Genomic DNA, 12,729 nt, shown 5'->3' with positions numbered 1-12,729 from the left:
GCGAAAGAAAGAGAGAGGAGATGAACAGATGATAGAGAGGAGGAGGAGGAGGATGGAGGGAGAAAGGTGTGCAAGGTTAAAGCAGCTGTATTGTGACAGACGTTGTACAGGCGCCTGCTGCCGTCTCCATGGTAACGGAGAAGCAGTTGAGACATTGCTCTCGTCTACAGCAGAGTTCAGTTGTACAGGGAGAATAGGAAGAAGAAGAGGAGGAGGAGGAGGAGTGAGAGTGCGGGAGAGATTTTGTGTGTGCAAGAGAGAGAGAGTCCCCTGACGGGGCTGTGTTGGAATGACATACAGGGAACCAATGACACATGGAGAGAAACAACCTCCCGCATCCATTCACTGGTCCACTCCACTGCCTAGTGTATGGGATCACACTGCTTAGAGCAGCACGGTTGAATGGGGGAGAGTGTGTGTGCATGTGTTAATTACTGTGTGATCCTATCTATGGCATAATATCTAGCCCCCAGTCTGTGTGCTTCCATGCGTGTGTGTCAGGATCACACACTAGTCGACTACAATCTATGGCATAATATCTAGGCCCCAGTCTGTGTGCTTCCATGCGTGTGTGTCTGTAGTCGACTAGTGTGTGATCCTATCTGTGGCATAATATCTAGCCCCCAGTCTGTGTGCTTCCATGCGTGTGTGTCAGGATCACACACTAGTCGACTACAATCTATGGCATAATATCTAGGCCCCAGTCTGTGTGCTTCCATGCGTGTGTGTCTGTAGTCGACTAGTGTGTGATCCTATCTATGGCATAATATCTAGCCCCCAGTCTGTGTGCTTCCATGCGTGTGTGTCTGTAGTCGACTACTGTGTGATCCTATCTATGGCATAATATCTAGCCCCCAGTCTGTGTGCTTCCATGCGTGTGTGTCTGTAGTCGACTAGTGTGTGATCCTATCTATGGCATAATATCTAGACCCCAGTCTGTGTGCTTCCATGCGTGTGTGTCTGTAGTCGACTAGTGTGTGATCCTATCTATGGCATAATATCTAGCCCCCAGTCTGTGTGCTTCCATGCGTGTGTGTCTGTAGTCGACTAGTGTGTGATCCTATCTATGGCATAATATCTAGCCCCCAGTCTGTGTGCTTCCATGCGTGTGTGTCAGGATCACACACTAGTCGACTACAATCTATGGCATAATATCTAGGCCCCAGTCTGTGTGCTTCCATGCGTGTGTGTCTGTAGTCGACTAGTGTGTGATCCTATCTATGGCATAATATCTAGCCCCCAGTCTGTGTGCTTCCATGCGTGTGTGTCTGTAGTCGACTACTGTGTGATCCTATCTATGGCATAATATCTAGCCCCCAGTCTGTGTGCTTCCATGCGTGTGTGTCTGTAGTCGACTAGTGTGTGATCCTATCTATGGCATAATATCTAGACCCCAGTCTGTGTGCTTCCATGCGTGTGTGTCTGTAGTCGACTAGTGTGTGATCCTATCTATGGCATAATATCTAGCCCCCAGTCTGTGTGTTTCCAAGCGTGTGTGTCTGTAGTCGACTAGTGTGTGATCCTATCTATGGCATAATATCTAGCCCCCAGTCTGTGTGCTTCCATGCGTGTGTGTCTGTAGTCGACTAGTGTGTGATCCTATCTATGGCATAATATCTAGCCCCCAGTCTGTGTGCTTCCATGCGTGTGTGTCTGTAGTCGACTAGTGTGTGATCCTATCTATGGCATAATATCTAGCCCCCAGTCTGTGTGCTTCCAAGCGTGTGTGTCTGTAGTCGACTAGTGTGTGATCCTATCTATGGCATAATATCTAGCCCCCAGTCTGTGTGCTTCCATGCGTGTGTGTCTGTAGTCGACTAGTGTGTGATCCTATCTATGTCCGCATGCTGTACGTCCCGCAGTGTGATTAGGTGGTTGACAAGAGAATGGGGCGTGGATTGGACCAGCGGCTTAATTAAGACACCGCGGCTTTGTAACTGTAATTTAACGAGGGAATCAACGCCATTACTGAGGGCACAGTCATCAGACCAATTAGCTTCTGTTTGTTCTAACAACTACGCCGGCTATGTTCAGAATGGAAAAATACAGAGGGGGCTTTTCACTCTTATTAAAAATGAATCGGTTCGACGCAGCGTAGATTTCAAATGAATGAACTGTTTTTAATGATCTACTCAATCGGCGTCGGGCTTCGATATTTCCGAGCATCAGTCAGATATGCTCAGTAACTAAGTGTGGCATGTATAACGAATATGCCATTGATCTATTTCCACTGCTGTTTGAAGTGGGCCTGCTTACATGCACATCATGTATTCAAACACTGGACAGTATGCGTGCTACTGCATACAACATGAAGGCCACAGGCGAAACAATTAAATGTGGGAATTTTAGGCTCTGTTTTTCCTATGGATGTGCTAACCTCTTACACTTTCTCTCCCTCTCGCCCCCTACCCCCCCTTCTGTAGAGGTTGGAGAATAGGGAGGTGTTGCTGGGGGTGTTGTTCCTGGTCTTTCCCTTCATCCCTGCCAGTAACCTCTTCTTCAGGGTGGGCTTCGTGGTGGCAGAGAGGGTCCTCTACATGCCCAGGTGGGTTGTGTGTGTGTGTGTGTGGGTGTTATTGTAGGTAATGTGTGTGTTTCCCCACCTCTAAACCTCTCTGGGTTAGGATGGTTTTTAATTAGATAGCTGGTGTAATTCTCCGGTGTGCAGTAGTGTGTAGACTAGCTTGGTTGCCCTTACTGCATTTGTGTGTGCTTTAGGGCTGACTCCATTTAGTCAACTGGTCGATTGTTTGCGAAGGCCAGAAACAGTGAGCAGCAGGAGGACCAGGTTTTTTCCCCTTCTGTTTAGGCTATATTGATCTCTGGCTCCTTCTTTTTTTAGTAATTTGTGTGTCTTCATTTTTATCCTACCTCTACTGTAGTTGATTTATTCAACAATACACTTTAAAAAAAAATTCAACCAAGAACAGACGACTCTTGGTCGACCAATATATTTTTTTGTTGGGGACAGCCCTAGTGTGTTTATCTGTGTGGGAGTTTACAAGAGTGTGTACGAGTGAGTGATTGAACATATGGAGAGCGCGTCACACATGCACGCACACACACACATGCACGCACGCGCACACACACACATGGTTATTTTCTGCTGTGCTTCACACTTCAATCAAGGGCCTCTCTGGTACGTCCTTGTAGTGGATTCCTATGAAGTGCTCTCTCTCTCTCCTCCCTCTCTCCTTTACTTTCTCTCCTCCCTCTTTCCTTTACTCTCTCTCCTCCCTCTCTCCTTTACTCTCTCTCCTCCCTGTCTCCTTTACTTTCTCTCCTCCCTCTTTCCTTTACTCTCTCTCCTCCCTCTCTCCTTTACTCTCTCTCCTTTACTCTCTCTCCTCCCTCTCTCCTTTACTCTCTCTCCTCCCTCCTCTCTCCTTTACTTTCTCTCTTCCCTCTTTCCTTCCCTCTCCTACTCCTCTCTCCCTCTCCTTTACTCTCCTCCTCCTCCCTCTCTCCTTTACTCTCCTCCCTCTCTCCTTTACTCTCTCTCCTCCCTCTCTCCTTTACTCTCTCTCCTCCCTCTCTCCTTTACTTTCTTCCTCCCTCTCTCCCTTTACTTTCTCTCCTCCCTCTTTCCTTTCTCTCTCCTTTACTCCTCCTCTCTTTACTCTCTCTCCTCCCTCTCTCCTTACTTTCTCTCCTCCCTCCTTTACTCTCCTTTACTCCTTTCTCTCCTCCCTCTCTCCTCCTTTACTTCTCTCCTCCCTCTCTCCTTACTCTCTTTCCTCCTCTCTCCTCTCCTCCCTCTCCTTTACTCTCTCCTTCTTTACTTTACTCTCTCTCCTCCTCTCCCTCTCTCTCCTCCCTTTACTTTCTCTCTCTCCTCCCTCTCTCCTTTTTTGTCCTCCCTCTCTCCTCCTCCCTCTCTCCTTTACTTTCCTCCTCTCTCCTCCCTCTCTCCTCTTCCTTTACTCTCTCCTCCCTCTTTCCTTTACTCTCTCTCCTCCCTCTCTCCTTTACTTTCTTTCCTCCCTCTCTCCTTTACTTTCTCTCCTCCCTCTCTCCTTTACTCTCTCTCCTCCCTCTCTCCTTTACTCTCTCTCCTCCCTCTCTCCTTTACTTTCTCTCTCCTCCCTCTCTCCTTTACTCTCTCCCTTTCTCTCCTCCCTCTCTCCTTTACTCTCTCCTTTACTTTCTCTCCTCCCTCTCTCCTTTACTCTCTCTCCTCCCTCTCTCCTTTACTCTCTCTCCTCCCTCTCTCCTTTACTCTCTCTCCTCCCTCTTTCCTTTACTCTCTCTCCTCCCTCTCTCCTTTACTCTCTCTCCTCCCTCTCTCCTTTACTTTCTCCCCTCCCTCTTTCCTTTACTTTCTCGCCTACCTCTCTCCTTTACTCTCTCTCCTCCCTCTCTCCTTTACTCTCTCTCCTCCCTCTCTCCTTTACTCTCTCTCCTCCCTCTCTCCTTTCTCTCTCCCCCTCACTCCTTTACTCTCTCTCCTCCCCTCTCCTTTACTCTCTCTCCTCCCTCTCCTTTACTCTCTCTCCCTCCTCTCTCCTTTACTCTCTCTCCTCCTCCCTCTCTCCTTTACTCCTTTTACTCTCCTCCCTCTCTCCTTTACTCTCTCTCCTCCCTCTCTCCTTTACTCTCTCCTCCCTCTCTCCTTTACTCTCTCTATCCTCTCCTCCCTCTCCTTTACTTTCTCTCCTCCCTCTCTCCTTTACTTACTCTCCCTCCCTCTCCTTTACTCTCCTCCCTCTCTCCTTTACTCTCTCCTCCCTCTCTCCTTTCTCTCTCTCCTCCCTCTCTCCTTTACTCTCTCTCCTCCTCTCTCCTTTACTCTCTCTCCTCCCTCTCTCCTTTACTCTCTCTCCTCCCTCTCTCCTTTACTCTCTCTCCTCCCTCTTTCCTTTACTCTCTCCTCCCTCTCTCCTTTACTCTCTCTCCTCCCTCTCTCCTTTACTCTCTCTCCTCCCTCTCTCCTTTACTCTCTCCTTTACTCTCTCTCCTCCCTCTCTCCTTTACTTTCTCTCTCCTCCCTCTCTCCTTTACTCTCTCTCCTCCCTCTCTCCTTACTCTCTCTCCTCTCCTCCCTCTCTCCTTTCCCTCTCTCTCCTCCTCTCCTCTCTCCTTTCTCTCTCCTCCCTCTTTCCTTTACTCTCTCTCCTCCCCCTCTTTCCTTTACTCTCTCTCCTCCCTCTCTTTCCTTTACTCTCTCCTCCTCTCTCCTTTCTCTCTCCTCCTCTCTCTTACTCTCTCCTCCTCTCTCCTTTACTTTCTCTCCTCCCTCTCTCCTTACTCTCTCTCCTCCCTCTCTCCTTTACTCTCTCTCCTCCCTCTCTCCTTTACTCTCTCTCCTCCCTCTCTCCTTTACTTTCTCCTCCTCTCTCCTTCTCTCTCTCCTCCCTCTCTCCTTTACTCTCTCTCCTCCCTCTCTCCTTTACTCTCTCTCCTCCCTCTCTCCTTTACTTTCTCTCCTCCCTCTCCTTTACTTTCTCTCCTCCCTCTCTCCTTTACTCTCTCTCCTCCCTCTCTCTCCTTTACTCTCTCTCCTCCCTCTCTCCTTTACTTTCTCTCCTCCCTCTCTCCTTTACTTTCTCTCCTCCCTCTCTCCTTTACTCTCTCTCCCTCCCTCTTACTTCTCTCTCTCCCCTCCCTTCCTTTCACTCTCTCCTCCTCTCTCCTTTACTCTCTCTCCTCCCTCTCTCCTTTACTTTCTCTCCTCCCTCTCTCCTTTACTCTCTCCTCCCTCTCTCCTTTACTCTCTCTTTCTTCCCCCTCTCTCCTTTACTCTCTCTCCTCCCTCTCTCCTTTACTCTCTCTCCTCCCTCTCTCCTTTACTCTCTCTCCTCTCTCCTTTACTCTCTCCTCCCTCTCTCCTTTACTTTCTCTCCTCCCTCTCCTTCCTTTACTCTCTCTCCTCCCTCTCTCATTTCTCTCTCTCCTCCCTCTCTCCTTTACTCTCTCTCCCTCTCCTCCTTACTTTCTCTCCTCCCTCTTTCCTTTACTTTCTCTCTCCTTTACTTCTCCTCCTCCCTCTCCTTTACTCTCTCCTCCTCCCCTCTCTCCTTTACTCTCTCTCTCCTCCCTCTCTCCTTTACTCTCTTTACTTTCTCCTCCCTCTCTCCTTTACTCTCTCTCCTCCCTCTTTCCTTTACTCTCTCTCCTCCCCTCTCTCCTTTACTCTCTCTCCTCCTCTCTCCTTTACTCTCTCTCCTCCTCCTCTCTCCTTTACTCTCTCTCCTCCCTCTCTCCTTTACTCTCTCTCCCTCTCTCCTTTACTCTCTCTCCTCCCTCTCTCCTTTACTCTCTCCTCCTTCAGACCTTTCTCCTCCTCTCTCCTTTACTCTCTCTCCTCCCTCTCTCCTTTACTCTCTCTCCTCCCTCTCTCCTTTACTCTCCTCTCCTCCCTCTCTCCTTTACTCTCTCTCCTCCCTCTCTCCTTTACTCTCTCTCCTCCCTCTCTCCTTTACTTTCTCTCCTCCCTCTCTCCTTTACTCTCTCTCTCCCCTCTCCTTTACTCTCCTTTCCTCCCTCTCCTCCTCTACTCCCTCTCTCTCTCTTTACTTTCTCTCCTCCCTTTCCTTTACTCCTCCCTCTCTCCTTTACTCTCTCTCCTCCCTCTCTCCTTTACTCTCTCTCCTCCCTCTCTCCTTTACTCTCTCTCCTCCCTCTCTCCTTTACTCTCTCTCCTCTCTCTCCTTTACTCTCTCTCCTCTCTCTCCTTTACTCTCTCTCCTCCCTCTCTCCTTTACTTTCTCTCCTCCCTCTCTCCTTTACTCTCTCTCCTCCCTCTCTCCTTTACTCTCTCTCCTCCCTCTCTCCTTTACTCTCTCTCCTCCCTCTCTCCTTTACTCTCTCTCTCCTCCCTCTCTCCTCTCCTCTCTCTCCTCCCTCTCTCCTTTACTTTCTCTCCTCCCTCTCTCCTTTACTCTCTCTCCTCCCCTCTCTCCTTTACTCTCTCTCCTCCCTCTCTCCTTTACTCTCTCTCCTCTCTCCTCTCTCCTCCTTACTCTCTCTCCTCCCTCCTCCTTTACTCTCTCCTTCCTTTACTCTCTCTCCTCCCTCTCTCCTTTACTCTCTCTCCTCCTCTCTCTCTCTTTCTCCCTCTCTCCTCCCTCTCTCCTTTACTCTCTCTCCTCCTCTCTCCTTTACTCTCTCCCTCCCTCTCTCCTTTACTTTCTCTCCTCCCTCTCTCCTTTACTTTCTCTCCTCCCTCTCTCCTTTACTCTCTCCTCCCTCTCTCCTTTACTCTCTCTCCTCCCTCTCTCCTTTACTTTCTCTCCTCCCCTCTCTCCTTTACTCTCTCTCCTCCCTCTCTCCTTTACTCTCTCTCCTCCCTCTCCTTTACTCTCTCCTCCCTCTCTCCTTTACTCTCTCCTTTACTTTCTCTCCTCCTCTCTCCTTTACTCTCTCTCCTCCCTCTCTCCTTTACTCTCTCCTCCCTCTCCTCCTCCTCCTCTCCTTTACTCTCTCTCCTCCCTCTCTCCTTTACTCTCTCTCCTCCCTCTCTCCTTTACTCTCTCTCCTCCCTCTCTCCTTTACTCTCTCTCCTCCCTCTCTCCTTTACTCTCTCTCCTCCCTCTCTCCTTTACTCTCTCTCCTCCCTCTCTCCTTTACTCTCTCTCCTCCCTCTCTCCTTTACTTTCTCTCCTCCCTCTCTCCTTTACTTCTCTCTCCTCCCTCTCTCCTTTACTCTCTCTCCTCCCTCTCTCCTTTACTCTCTCTCCTCCCCCTCTCCTTTACTCTCTCCTTTACTTTTACTCCTCCCTCTCTCCTTTACTCTCTCCTCCTCTCTCTCCTCCCTCCTTCTCCTTTCTCTCCTCCCTCTCTCCTTTACTCTCTTTCTCTCCTTTACTCCTCTCTCCCCTTTCCTCTCTCTCCTCCCTCTCTCCTTTACTTTCTCTCTCCTCCCTCTCTCCTTTACTCTCTCTCCTCCCTCTCTCCTTTACTCTCTCTCCTCCTCTCTCCTTTACTCTCTCTCCTCCCTCTCTCCTTTACTCTCTCCTCCCTCTCTCCTTACTCTCTCTCCCCTCCTTACTCTCCTCCTCCCTCTCTCTCCTCTCTCCTTCTCTCCTCTCTCCTTTACTCTCTCTCCTCCCTCTCTCCTTCTTCTCTCTCCTCCCTCTCTCCTTTACTTTCTCTCCTCCCTCTCTCCTTTACTCTCTCTCCTCCCTCTTTCCTTTACTCTCTCTCCTCCCTCTCTCCTTTACTCTCTCTCCTCCCTCTTTCCTTTACTCCCCTCCTCCTCTCCTTTCTCTCTCCTCCCTCTACTCCTTTACTCTCCTCTCCTCTCTCTCCTTTACTCTCTCTCCTCCCTCTCTCCTTTACTCTCTCTCCTCCCTCTCTCCTTACTCTCTCCTACTTTCCTCCCTCTCTCCTTTACTCTCTCTCCTCCCTCTCTCCTTTACTCTCTCTCCTCCCTCTCTCCTTTACTCTCTCTCCTCTCTCCTTTACTCTCTCTCTCCTCCTCTCCTTTACTCTCTCTCCTCCTTTACTCTCTCCTTTACTCTCTCCCTCTCCTCCCTCTCTCCTTTACTTTCTCCTCCCCTCTCCTTTACTTCTCTCCTCCTCTCTCCTTTACTCTTCTCCTCCCTCTCTCCTTACTCTCTCTCTCTCTCCTCTCCTCTCCTCTTACTCTCTCTCCTCCCTCTCTCCTTTACTCTCTCCTCCTCTCTCCTTTACTCTCTCTCCCCCTCCTTTCTCCTTTCCCCTCTCTCTCTCCTCCCTCTCTCCTTTACTCTCTCTCCTCCCTCTCTCCTTTACTCTCTCTCCTCCCTCTCTCCTTTACTCTCTCTCCTCCCTCTCTCCTTTACTCTCTCTCCTCCCTCTCTCCTTTACTCTCTCCTTTCCTTTCCTCCCTCTCTCCTTTACTCTCTCCCCCTTCTCTCCTTTACTTTATCTCCTCCCTCTCTCCTTTACTTTCTCTCCTCCCTCTCTCCTTTACTTTCTCTCCTCCCTCTCCTTTACTTTCTCTCCTCCCTCTCTCCTTTACTCTCTCTCCTCCCTCTCTCCTTTACTCTCTCCTCCCTCTCTCCTTTCTTTCTCTCCTCCTCTCTTTACTCTCTCTCCTCCCCCTCTCTCCTTTACTCTCTCTCCTCCCTCTCTCCTTTACTCTCTCTCCTCCCTCTCTCCTTTACTTTCTCTCCTCCCTCTCTCCTTTACTCTCTCTCCTCCCCTCTCCTTTACTCTCTCTCCTCCCTCTCTCTCTCTCCTTTACTCTCTCCTCTCTCTCCTCTCTCTCCTTTACTCTCTCTCCTCCTCCCTCTCTCCTTTACTCTCTCTCCTCCTCTCTCCTTTACTCTCTCTCCTCCCTCTCTCCTTTACTCTCTCTCCTCCCTCTCTCCTTTACTCTCTCTCCTCCCTCTCTCCTTTACTCTCTCTCCTCCCTCTCTCCTTTACTCTCTCTCTCCCTCTCTCCTTTACTCTCCTCCCTCTCTCCTTTACTCTTCTCTCTCTCTCCTTTACTCTCTCTCCTCCCTCTCTCCTTTCTCTCTTCTCCTCCTCCCTCTCTCTTTACTCTTCCTCCCTCTCCCTCCCTCTCCTTTACTCTCTCTCCTTCCCTCTCTCCTTTCTCTCTCTCCTCCCTCTCTCCTTTACTCTCTCTCCCTCTCTCCTTTCCCTCTCTCTTTCTCTCTCTCCTCTCTCTCCTTTACTCTCTCTCCTCCCTCTCCTTTACTCTTCTCCTCCCTCTCCCTACTCCTCCCTCTCTCTCCTTTACTCTCTCCCTCCTCCCTTTCTCTCTCCTTCTCCTTTCTCTCTCCTCCTCTCTCATTTACTCTCTCTCCTCCCTCTCTCCTTTACTCTCTCTCCTCCCTCTCTCCTTTACTCTCTCTCCTCCCTCTCTCCTTTACTCTCTCTCTCTCCTCCTTACTCTCTCCTCCTCCTCTCTCTCCTCCCTCTCCTTTCTCTCCTCCCCTCTACTCCTTTACTCTCTCTCCTCCCCTCTCCTCCTTTACTCTCTCTCCTCCCTCTCTCCTTTACTCTCTCTCTCTCCTCTCTCTCTCTCTCCCTCTCTCCTCTCCTTTACTCTCTACTCCCTCTCTCTTTACTCTCTCCTCCTCTCTCCTTTACTCTCTCTCTCCTCTCTCCTCTCTCTTTACTTTCTCTCTCCTCCCTCTCTCCTTTACTCTCTCTCCTCCCTCTCTTTCCTTTACTCTCTCTCCTCCCCTCTCCTTTACTCTCTCTCCTCCCTCTCTCCTTTACTCTCCCTCTCTCCTCCTCCCTCTCTCCTTTACTCTCTCTCCTCCCTCTCTCCTTCTCTCTCTCCTCCCTCTCTCCTTTACTCTCTCTCCTCCTCTCTCCTTTACTCTCTCTCCTCCTCTCTCCTTTACTCTCTCTCCTCCTCTCTCTCCTACTCTCTCTCTCCTCCCTCCTCTCTCTCTCTCCCTTCTCCTTTACTCTCTCTCCTCCCTCTCTCCTTTACTCTCTCCTTTCCTTTACTCTCCTCCTCCCTCTCTCCTTTACTCTCTCCTCCCTCTCTTTTTCCTCTCCTCCCTCTCTCCTTTACTCTCTCTCTCTCCCTCTCTCCTCCTTCTACTCTCTTCTCCTCCTCTCTCTTTACTTCTCTCCTCTCTCCCTCTCTCCTCCTTCCTCTCTCCTTTCTCTCCTCCCTCTCTCCTTTACTCTCTCTCCTCCCTCTCTCCTTTCTCTCCTCCCTCTCCTTTACCTCTCTCTCCTCTCTCTCTCCCTCTCTCCTCTCTCTCCTTTCCCTCTCTCCTTTACTCTCTCTTACTCTCTCTTTCTCTCCCTCTCCTCCCCCCTCTCTCCTTTACTCTCTCTCCTCCCTCTCTCCTTTACTCTCTCTCTCTCCTCTCTCCTTTACTCTCTCTCCTCCCTCTCTCCTTTACTCTCTCTCCTCCCTCTACTTTCTCTCTCCTTTCCTCTCTCTCCTCCCTCTCCCTCCTCTCTCTCCTCCCTCTCTCCTTTCTCTTCTCTCTCTCCTCTCTCTCCTTACTCTCTCCCTTCTCCCTTTCTCTCTCTTACTCTCTCTTCTCCCTCTTTCCTTTACTCTCTCTCCTCCCTCTCTCCTTTACTCTCTCTCCTCCCTCTCTCCTTTACTCTCTTTCCTCCCTCTCTTCTTTACTCTCTCTCCTCCCTCTCTCCTTTACATTCTGCTCTCTCCATCTGTCTGTTCTCTCCCGCTGCCTTGCGTCACTCTAAGGGCTCATTCGTCCTTCAGTGCTTTCAAGGGCTTTCCAGATAATAGTTTTCTATTTATTTTTCCTGATGCTGATATCTTATAAGAAAAGCAAATTCTGTTTTGTCTGTCAATGCTCTGTCTCTCTTCTTCTCTCTCTCTTGCGACTTTCTATTTTCCTGTCTCACGGCCTTCCCCCATCTCTTTGTGCTAATCCGGTTCCGGTGTGTGTATGTATGTGTGTGTGCGCATGCGGGTGTGTGTGTGTAGGATTATCATGGCTGTAGGGGCCTGGAGCCCTGATCAGGCTCAGATGGGCCCTTGGGGGCCTCTGCCCTTTAAACACACATGAATGCCCGCGCGCACACAGACACACACATTCACTCCTGCAGGTTGAGATTTTAGTTTGTATAGCCTGAAGGAAGCTGTGTGTTTGTGTGTGTGTGTGTGTGTGGGGGGGGGGGGGCTGTGTAAAATCCGCTCACTTCATCTCTCTCCAATCACTTAACCTCCTGCATGTATAATGACAGAATAAAGTGTCAACAGATGCTTCTCAAATATGTAAATTATCCCCCTCAAAAGCAGTTCCCACTGCTGTGATAGGAGGAGTAAGAGAAATGGGACTCCTCCCCCTGTACTGTGGGGGAGTTGATCAAACAGAAAACATGCAACTGTTTTCCAATGTGTATGTGTTGTATCATCTCAGGCAGGTATATGTACAGTATGTGTGTTATTGCAGCCACGGTGTAACTAACCAGCGCAGTGGGATACTTGTCAACGAGGCAGAGGGCATGCTGGGATTGATTTAAAGGGAACATGAGACGGTGCTAAAGAGAGACCCCTCATCTCTCCCTCTGCCTGCAGTGTGTTACCTGTTAGGCTAAATGTAGTCCAGACACATGTCTGGGCACAGGGTTTACACTTCCATCTAAATGTAGTCCAGACACATGGCTGTGCACAGGGTTTACACTTCCATCTAAATGTAGTCCAGACACATGTCTGGGCACAGGGTTTACACTTCCATCTAAATGTAGTCCAGACACATGTCTGGGCACAGGGTTTACACTTCCATCTAAATGTAGTCCAGACACATGTCTGTGCACAGGGTTTACACTTCCATCTAAATGTAGTCCAGACACATGTCTGTGCACAGGGTTTACACTTCCATCTAAATGTAGTCCAGACACATGTCTGTGCACAGGGTTTACACTTCCATCTAAATGTAGTCCAGACACATGTCTGTGCACAGGGTTTACACTTCCATCTAAATGTAGTCCAGACACATGTCTGTGCACAGGGTTTACACTTCCATCTAAATGTAGTCCAGACACATGTCTGGGCACAGGGTTTACACTTCCATCTAAATGTAGTCCAGACACATGTCTGTGCACAGGGTTTACACTTCCATCTAAATGTAGTCCAGACACATGTCTGGGCACAGGGTTTACACTTCCATCTAAATGTAGTCCAGACACATGGCTGGGCACAGGGTTTACACTTCCATCTAAATGTAGTCCAGACACATGTCTGTGCACAGGGTTTTCACTTCCATCTAAATGTAGTCCAGACACATGTCTGGGCACAGGGTTTACACTTCCATCTAAATGTAGTCCAGACACATGTCTGTGCACAGGGTTTAC

General features: G+C 49.5%; 1 protein-coding gene across 1 annotated transcript in view; it reads left to right on the top strand.

The window, feature by feature from the left end:
* Positions 1-2,678, top strand: part of LOC115133819 (protein O-mannosyl-transferase TMTC1-like) — a 75,267-nt gene extending 72,589 nt beyond the window's left edge. The window contains exons 8-9 of the mRNA XM_065021129.1: positions 2,424-2,545; positions 2,669-2,678. Of these exons, the coding sequence (XP_064877201.1) occupies positions 2,424-2,545; positions 2,669-2,678 (132 nt within the window). The remainder of the gene's footprint in view (positions 1-2,423; positions 2,546-2,668) is intronic.
* The last annotated feature ends 10,051 nt before the right edge of the window (positions 2,679-12,729 follow it).

The sequence above is a fragment of the Oncorhynchus nerka genome, linkage group LG8 (assembly GCF_034236695.1).
Source record: "Oncorhynchus nerka isolate Pitt River linkage group LG8, Oner_Uvic_2.0, whole genome shotgun sequence".
Classification (NCBI taxonomy): Eukaryota; Metazoa; Chordata; class Actinopteri; order Salmoniformes; family Salmonidae; genus Oncorhynchus; species Oncorhynchus nerka.
This window is presented reverse-complemented; position numbering and strand designations above follow the sequence as displayed.